The sequence below is a fragment of the Leptonotus elevatus genome, chromosome 12 (assembly GCF_054856555.1).
Source record: "Leptonotus elevatus isolate MCC_2025b chromosome 12, RoL_Lele_1.0, whole genome shotgun sequence".
Lineage (NCBI taxonomy): Eukaryota > Metazoa > Chordata > Actinopteri > Syngnathiformes > Syngnathidae > Leptonotus > Leptonotus elevatus.
This window is the reverse complement of record NC_141250.1, coordinates 1202974-1212500: the sequence shown is the minus strand read 5'-3', so window position 1 is coordinate 1212500 and position 9527 is coordinate 1202974. Positions and strand designations below refer to the sequence as shown.

The following is a 9527-nucleotide window of genomic DNA, read 5'->3' as shown; positions in this document are numbered from 1 at the left end:
AATCTCTATTTTGGGACCTCACAGCGGTAGCTGCCTGGGCCCTAATAATAATAATAATAATAATAATAATGATGATTTATTTTTGTACCATAGGGACCTTGCAGCGGTAACTGCTCGGGATTTGTCAGTGTTGCCACAATTGACTTCTCTCCATCTTTTTAGGGATACACCATATACCCTTTGCCACCAATCAACATTGCAATCCGTTTTACTTACATTCTTCAAGACTGGCAGCAGCATTATTGGCCACTGCAGCCTCCAGGTAGGTTTATATAGTGATTTTCAAATAGCTCTATTTTGTTTGCATTCACAATTCCCCGTACACACGCGCACACGCGCACACGCACACACACACACGCACACACACATAATGCTCAGCTTTCTTGACCTACACTTTTCTTTTTAACTCCATTGAACTGCCATTTATTACTGGAAGAGCCCTAATGTATACATTAGGGCTCTTCCATGAGAAAAAAATATTAATCACAATTATTTTTGTAATACCAAAAAATTCTGGGAATAATACCCATTGTTTCCCCCAAAAATATGATCCCAAATCGAGGGGGTGTATTATTCATCGGAGTTAATATGAAACGAAAATGTTAACTTTGTTTAGACCATGGGTGTCAAACAAATGTGGCCCCCCGTGTAATTTAATTTGGCCCTTGAGGCAATATCAGATTAACATTAGAGCTGGCCCACCGGGTTAACTAGGTACGCTAGCGTGACGACCGGGACCTTTCCCTGCCGGGCCTGGGGTTCGGGGGTGCCGCCCGTCTCCTGGTGCTCCCATCTCCCCTTGCGCCCCCAGTGTTCCGCACCACCACGCGGCTGGAGGTGAGGTGGGCGCGGTTGCCCTCGCCGCTCCGCTAGAGTCGTGAGGTTGTCAGGAGACCCGAGGAAGGATCAAAGAAAATAAAGGAAAGTGAAATCCAGCACCGACCAGACATTCTCTACTACCCACCGGGTTACCAACCAGTCTTTCACCAACCCCAGAAACATCTAAATTCCAACAAATTAGGGAGACCTCAAGAGACCAAAGGAGAGACTGAGAAAAGGAAGGAAGGATAGATGAAGCAGAGTGAGATCCACAGACATCAGATTCCACCGATTCAACGACCAGAGGAAGAAGCAGATTGTGTTTGAATTTCGATAGATGCTGGTGTAGTGGATCTGGCATGCATGAAAACCTCTACCAAAGATGGGAGCCGTCGACCCCGGCCAGAACAGAGCAAGCACAACCCCCCAGGGACCCCCAGGCCACGACAGCGCCAAGGGACAAACCCCGCGCCCCCAACCCAACGCAGTAGGACGGGCGGGGCACGGCAAGCTCGCCAGGCACCCCACCGGCCCACAGCCCCCGCTCCCCCTGGATGCAGGGCCGCAGAGAGAGGGGGAGAGGAGGAGGAAGGATAACGAGGGAGAAGGGACAGGGAGGCGGAGGATGGGCGGGGAGAGGCAAGGAGGGAGAGGCAGCAAGGGGAAGGAAGAGGGAGGGGAAGAGGAAGGGGAAGAGGGAGCCACGGGGGCACCCCGGAGGCCCACAGGCCCCGAACCGCGTCGCCGGGCCCAGAGCGACGGACCGCGCCAGGGTGGCGCCTTCCCGCACACCAGGGAGAGCACCGCAACGCAGCACCCCCCAAGAGACCCAGGGAACGGCCAAGACGCAGCCGCCACCCAGCAGCCAAAAGAGGGGCAGAGCCGCCCACGCTCAGCCAGGGGGGACAGCACCTATAGCGTTAACCCACTGGCATGCAGTGATTCCGAATATTAACCCTTAGTGCCCATTGGAAGTGAATCTTGAGGAGTTGGTGACCGTAAGGTGTCATTTGATGTAGTCTGCTCAATCCTGCTGGCAGCAACTGGGTTCCTGACTATAAAAACACAACCATTAGTTACAAATTGCCAAATACAGAAACAGCAATGTAAGTTATCGCGATGTGGTGGCTCTCGCTAACAGGCAGAATCAAGTAACCAGATTTAGATTAAAAGATTCTATATACGTAGACCATGTTTCTATAAATTTTGATATTTGGTTTTTATTTGAGGCAGATATTTTTTCCATTAAAATGTGATTTGTGAGGAGGTTAGACAATTGGTCGATATTCAAAGTTTATTTTTCCAGTTAACAAGATTTTTTTTTTTTTTCGTGATAGTAAGGGCTACAAGTGTAGATTGAAATTGTTTATGTGGTAAGTCATTTGTTGTTAGGTCACCTAGCAAACACAAGTTTGGAGATAAAGTTATCCTACAGTCCAAGATAGCGGAAAGTTTTTCTAAGACTTTAGTCCAGAAATGCATAACCGGAGTGCATAACCATAAAGCATGAAAATAAGTGTCTGTAGTGTCTTGTAAACACTGGAGACAAATGTCGGAGTCTGAGAGTCCCATTTTCTTCATCATATATTGAGTAATGTATGATATAATCTATGATAATAATTATTTTATATTGGATAAGTTGTAAATTTGTGTGTTTTGTCATTTAAAATACGTTATCACAAACTTGAATCCAAAAGTCAGATTCCGAAGCTATAGACAAGTCTGTTTCCCATTTTGAGATGGGTAAAGACATTTTATCAGTATACGAAAGTAACTTATATATTTTTGAGAGTTTTTTTGTTGTTGTCGGAGAAAGCTTGGTAATATCTTTAGCTAAAACAGGTGGTTGGAGCGTGCCCCGACGTGTTGGAATTTGTTTCTTTATAATACTTTTAACTTACAGATAATGTAAATGTTACCCCAGAGTGAATTCCTTGAATCCTTCTTTCCTGGCGTATAGCTAATGCAAGCGGCTCAATAAATATTGCAAATAATAAAGGGGACAGTGGGCATCCCTGTCTTGTGCCTCTCTGTAGAGTAAAACTCTGAGATATAATCCCATTAGTAGTAACTGTAGCTTTAGGAGAATCATATAATACTGACACCCAGTGAATAAATTACTTCCCAAAGCCAAATGTATTTAAAACAGCGAAGAGGAAGGACCAGTTAACTTTGTCGAAAGCTTTTTCTGCATCCAATGATATAATAACTGCCTTTATCATGCCGTTGTGACATGTTAATAAGGTTAAAGAGCCTCCTAATATTATTAGAAGAGTGACAACCTTTAATAAAGCCTGTTTGGTCGCTATGAATGATGTCGAGATTACTGTTTCTAGTCTAGATGCGATAGCCCTTAGTGATAATTTTAATGTCAGTGTTAATTAGTGAAATCGGACGGTAACTTGATGGAAGGGTGGGGTCTTTTTCTGGCTTTAATAAAAGTTTAATTGGTGCTGTATTCATGTGTGGGCGTATGTAACAATTAGTTTAAATTTTTGTTACCACTCTTAAGAATAGTGGAGCAAGCATTAACCAAAAGTGCTTAAAAAAATAGCCGGATATCCATCCGGGCCAGGTGCTCTGCCATTAGGCATACTATCTAGAGCACCGTACAGCTCGTTTATAGTAAGTGGCACATCTAACATATCTTTCTATTCAGTAGTTAACTGAGGTATATTTAAGCTACTGCGGAATGCTTCAATATGCTCAGGGTTAGGCTTGTTAGTTTCTGAGTATAGGTTGCGATAATAGTTATAAAAAATTTGATTAATTTCTTCTGGTGATTGTGTGCATTCCCCAGTTGTCTCTTTAATAGCCGTTATAAGAGATTTTTCCCGATTGCGTTGAAGTTGGTTTGCAAGAAATTTACCAGATTTGTTATTACATTCAAAGTTGTTGTATCTCAATTGTTGTATTATAAACTCTGTCTTTTTAGATAGCATATCGTCTAACTGTATTTTTGTATTTTGTAAGTCAGTCCATATATGGTTATTTGGGTTTATTGCGTACTCATCCGTCAGTTGTTTAATTTTATCTTCCAAGTCTTTTTCAAATTTTCAAAAAGATGAATATGATATAATTTTACCTCTAATTACCGCTTCCCAGAGAAGAGATGGAGATAAGTCTGGAGAGTCATTTATTTCCAAAAAGTCTGCCCACTCTCTTCTTAAAATTTTGTCAAACTCTGCGTCGTTTAGCAGTGAGATGTTAAAACGCCATGTCGGGGGTTGTTTAAAGGTGTAAAACAACTTGTAGGGTAAGGGAGACTGGTGCATGGTCGCTAATAATAATAGGATGTATTTTTGTAACAGTTTTATCAGCAATAGAGTTGTTTGTAAGAAAAAAAATCAATTATTCAAAAAGACCGGTGCACAGCAAAAATTAAGGTAAATTCCTTCTAAGTCTCCAGCTGTCGACGAGGCCAAAATCATCCATATATTCCCCTATTACTTTAGTAGATTGTAATCCCTTTATACATGTTGTATTATTAGAACGATCTATTAACGGATAAAAGACTGTGTTAAAGTCTCCTCCAAAAATAATAGAGAAAAATTCATGGAAAAAGGCCGGATCATCATTATTAGGGGCATATAAATTACCAAATGTATATATTTTATTAAATATAGTCACATGAATAATAATGTACCGACCCTCTGGGTCTGTTATTGTATTATTTAAAGTAAAGAATAATTTATTATGTATGAGTATACAGACTCCTCTTTGTCTACTGGTATAAGAGTACGCTTGACTAAAATTCTTATCAATAAGTAATTTTTCTTCAGATTTTTGTCGGTGGGTTTCTTGTAGGAGACAAATATCTGCTTTTAATTTTAAGAGATGGTCAATTTTTAAATTATTTTTGCCTGTGAGCGAGCGCCACAAACATTCCAGGAAACCAGAACTAATTTATGCATACAAACAATATAGACTTAGTCCTGTGTATATATCTGTATAGGCTATTTGTTAATATTGGCATGTTATAGGATAGAATCAAAGTGGTTAGGTGGTTTATGTAATTTGTGTAAAATATGAGGTAACGTGTAAGTAAATATAACGGGCAGGGAGGTGAAAGTGAAGGAAATTAGCGGGGGATTAAACATAAACAATACACCAGTAACTGATAACCTAAGCGAGATTTTTTGTTTAAATATATTTTAGATGTAGTTATGTATTAATATTATATTTGTAATATAGCCTAAACAAAATGAGTATTCATATTTTAGGTTTTATAACCACATATACAGTATATGTATACATCTAATAATCAAACAAAGTTTAGTTCCACCAATGCCAATTAGAACAGCCAGGGAGTGGAGTTGAGGTTCCGGAATAGTTGGCCATCGATGTTATAGCTTATCAATGACTATCGTAGTCCATTTACCCTCCTGCCTATTTTATCTCATTATAGGAAACAGTACCTTTCGCCGCTCATTAATCTCTCTCGGGAATTGGTCATTCATTCCAAAAGAGGTCCCTTTAAGCTCCCGTCCTTTACTTTTAACAAATTATTTCTGTTTAAAATGCTCAAACTTAGCGAAAATAGGACGGGGTTTGTTGCCCCTACGGGCTCCAAGCCGATGTACTTGGTGAAAAGAGATATTATTTACCGTCTTCTGAGGAATTTTTAACGACATCGTCATAATTTTTTATTTAAGGTATGCCTGAGAATATTAAATTCTCCCACATGCTACGGGATTGGACATCCAAAACAGTTTCTTTTAGCGTTTTATTCTCCTTTTTAATAGTTTCCAACTCGGCTGAAACAGCCGCGAGTGAAGAGCGTAACTTGGCATTATCTCGTTGGAGGTCACTTACCTGTTGGCGGACGAATTCCAAGCTTACCTTTAATTCTTTAACGTCCTCGCCGATGAGGCAGAGGACATCTAGTTTTCTTATTTATGGAGTCCAGCATACTGACCGAAACGTTCGTAGTGGTTAGATCGTCCGTGTCCGTTGCTGATTCATTTATTCTCTTCTTGGAAGGTTTCTCGAAGGAAGGATCCTCCCATCGTGCAGCTGTAAAAATATCCGTCGATGAAACGTTCAAGATCCTTCACGCTGGGTGGTATTCCAAATCTGCCGGATGAAAGAGAGAAGAGAAAAGCCAAGATATATGGTGGTTAAATTCGGATTTGGTTTTGCATAATAGAGCTAGTTCTATCTTAGCGGCAGGGCGCCGCCATGTTGGGTATTCCCGGTCTCGCTGTTGGTCTCGCGATAGTCACAGCATCTCGCGATCACAGCAAATACTCGTTTATTTATCCATAATCTGAAGTCGCCACATTCAATGTTTGTGGTTATTTGTATTACTAAAAGGATTACTAATCCACTCGGACACAAGCACGATTGAGACTGAATTAGATTTTTTAAAAATCATGCATTTATTCACTACGGTTACACCTACATAATCAAAATGCTGCCTATCTAACTATCATACGGTGGAAAGAAAATGGATAAATCTAAAACTAATAGAAATAAGAAAGGAACAATTTAACAAGGTAGAAAGGAAAGGTTTGACTTGCCAAATCTGTGAGATATTTGAAATGGAAATTGCACCAGCGATATGTCAAATTGGCTCTGAGACGTGCAACTTACTGGAGTGAGTTGGATCGAGCGGACGGAGGGAAAATCGGTTGAAGAAAAAAATAACTGCTCCAAAAAAAAACAAAGCAAAAAGAACAAAATATAAAAATTGTTCCACAGTTGGACGAGGAGCGACACAGCTCGACTCAGGCGCGGTCAGGACTTCAGCCAGAGTTGTCCTCTCGGCGCGCGAGAAGATCCGCGTATCAGCTGGCCAAAACCCGCTACTGAGGCCGAGATCCGCTGCGCGTGTGTGTTTTCCGAGGGAGACCAGCCGTTGAACCAGCTCTCGCTGCGATGGGTCACTGGGAGCAGGTGCTATTTGACGCTGAGGAATTGCGCGTGTTCGTTCAACTGTGGTTGCTGGGTGACACACGGGGTCACGGAAAAGTTCGTCGGCGACTGTTGCCGAGGTGAGACGAACACAAAAAAAAAGAAAAAAATGAAAAAACCAACAAGATGTGTCCGTCTGACAGTGAGGGCGCACGCCGGGATTTGGTGCACGGCGGCGGCGGTGCGATCGCCAAGTCCGGGACACTCGGTCGTTAAGGGAACAAAGATGCCACGTGGTTGAGAACGTGGCACGGCATCGGGAAGTCTTTTTGTCAGTTTGGGGCCAGACGGAGGGGAGAAGGTGGATAATAAACAGGAACAGCGGCGGAAAACGAGAGAACGAACAAAACTCGCGTCTGCTGTTTTAAAGTTGTGGGGCGTGTTCAAGAAGGGAGGACCGACCCCTCCCTCTTTGACGCGACTCAACTCTAAGACCTTTTAAACTCAAATTATTTAAAGAATTAATAAATACATTTGGTCAGGCTGGCAAGTCAAGTTCTTCCAAGCAAAACACGTTATAGTTACCCATATCGACTAATAATGCATCAGGAGATCATTTCGTTCTTTGCGGAGTATCTAAGAACTCTCTTGAGGTGGAAATACATATGACATTCTTTTCCAAACAAAGAAAAAAAACATACACGGTGTGAAACATTCAGTTGTGCGTAATTTCACTTGTATATGATGAATTTCTTAGGTAAAATGTGTAAGATTGCTTTGTGGGTCATAGGTGTTCCATGTGAGGGCAGTTCCGATCGTCCCCACTTGAAGGCAATGTAGTCACATGTAACTTTTAAGAACGCTTGAATGTGACTGACCTGGGTTTAAATAGACCATCTGGTTTGTTGTTATCTATGATTTAATCAACAACCTCGACAGGGGAGGAGATGGAGCTTTGCGATAAAATACTTTGGTGCCATAAACTCGTGGTTCTGGCTGGTGAAAAGCAAACATTCACATCCTGGTGACATGGCCGGTGGTTGACTTCAAAAGTGCGGAATGCCTTCCGTCTCTGGCGGAGGTTAAAAAGGGGGAGAATTGAGACCTCTCGACCCCACCCAAGGTTGGCCTTGCGCATATTTCCAAGAGTGAAATGTTTGAGGAAAGGAGAACAAAAAAAAAATTGAGGGTGACTGGCAATATTCGTTACAGACGCATTTCGGATAAGTGCGAGAACTAGTCAAGACGGCCACTACGCACTGCTAAGGTCAACTTAAAAAATAAAAGGTTACCAATTATAATACATTGATGTCAATGTAATAGCCCTGGTAGGCTTTTATTTTGAAATTGACCTTCGAACCGCGTGGTGGCGTGTCGTTTAACTTTACTCAATGTTACGATCCACGGTATTTTGTGGACGTTTGTTTTTTTCCCCATCCCGGAATCATATTCAATTGCAAATTAACTCATTCAAACCCAAAAACGTACAAACATTTTTTTAAATACTTTGTCCTTCACTCCCAAAAACATATTAATGTTTTTTATGCTAGAACATACAGAAGGCTTTGATCCAGCTTCTGACCTGAAGAGATCACTTAAAACGTTAGTAGTTATTTTAAAAAACTGCCAGCAGGTGGCAGCAGAGCATAAGAGATCAGCCCGGGCCATGTTGCTTTTTCCCAGTGTTTTCAACAGCTCTGTGAATAATGATGGAACTTAGCTATATTCTAATGCTAATTGCTGCAAAACGAAAATAGACACAAATACTTTTTTTTCCTTTTTTTATGTATTGTTTTTTTTCTTTCTTTCTTTTTTTTTTCCTTTCCTTTCCTGGAGAGCTCAGTATTGTTCATTCGGTAATTTTACCGATTTGACATTTCATCATCATTGCTCTCTTTTTTATTTTTATTTTTTATTTTATTTTTTTATTAATGTTTATTTTGTAAGTGGGTGAGTATGTGTATGTGCATGTGTGTGTGAGTGTGTATTCATTAGTTCACCTAAAACCTATTAAAAAATCCCATACCGTTCACCTAAACCGAACACTTCAGAATCCAGCCAGAGTCGTGAGGCCGTCAGGAGACCCGAGGAAGGACCAAAGAAAAGAAAGTAAAGTGAAATCCAGCACCGACCAGACACCACCCACCGGGTTACCAACCAGAGTCTTTCACCAACTCCAGAAACATCAAAATTCCCACAAATCAGGGAGACCTCAAGAGACCAAAGGAGAGACTGAGGAAAGGAAGGAAGGACAGACGAAGCAGAGTGAGATCCACAGACACCAGCCTCCACCGATTCAACGACCAGAGGAAGAAGCAGATTGTGTCTGAGTTTCGATAGAGAGCTGGTGTGGTGGATCTGGCATGCATGAAAATCTCCACCAAAGAGGGGAGCCGTCGACCCCTGCCAGGACAGAGCAAGCGCAACACCTCAGGGCCCCCCAGGCCACGGCCGCGCCAAGGGACAACCCCCGGGCCCCGCAGGGGACACCGGCCGGAGAGCAAACCCAGGAGCAGGAGCGCCCCCCACCCCAACACGGCCCGCGCCCCCAACCCAACGCAGCAGGACGGTGCACTGCAGGCCCGCCAGGCACCCCACCGATCCACATCCCCGCTCCCCCCGCGACCCCCCCCCACCCCCAGTCTGTGTGAATTGGGCGTTAAGGAGTAAGGAGGCCAAGAAACTGCTAGTTAATTATACCGTCACTGTATGATACGGCCGTCTCCAACGTTAGCAGTTAGCCGCTAATGCGAATGTAAACATGGATGTCTCTTGCGAGGCAATCAGTCATTTCATACGCACACAGACAGAAGTCCATCAATGCATTGAATGTTTAAAATGTTTTAACTATG

At 42.4% G+C, this 9527-nt stretch overlaps 1 protein-coding gene across 1 annotated transcript in view; it reads left to right on the top strand.

The window, feature by feature from the left end:
• rab3gap1 (RAB3 GTPase activating protein subunit 1) overlaps positions 1-9527 on the top strand; it is a 120184-nt gene that overhangs the window by 17139 nt on the left and 93518 nt on the right. Inside the window, 1 exon segment of the mRNA XM_086091727.1 lies at positions 163-262. Coding sequence (XP_085947853.1) covers positions 163-262 — 100 coding nt within the window.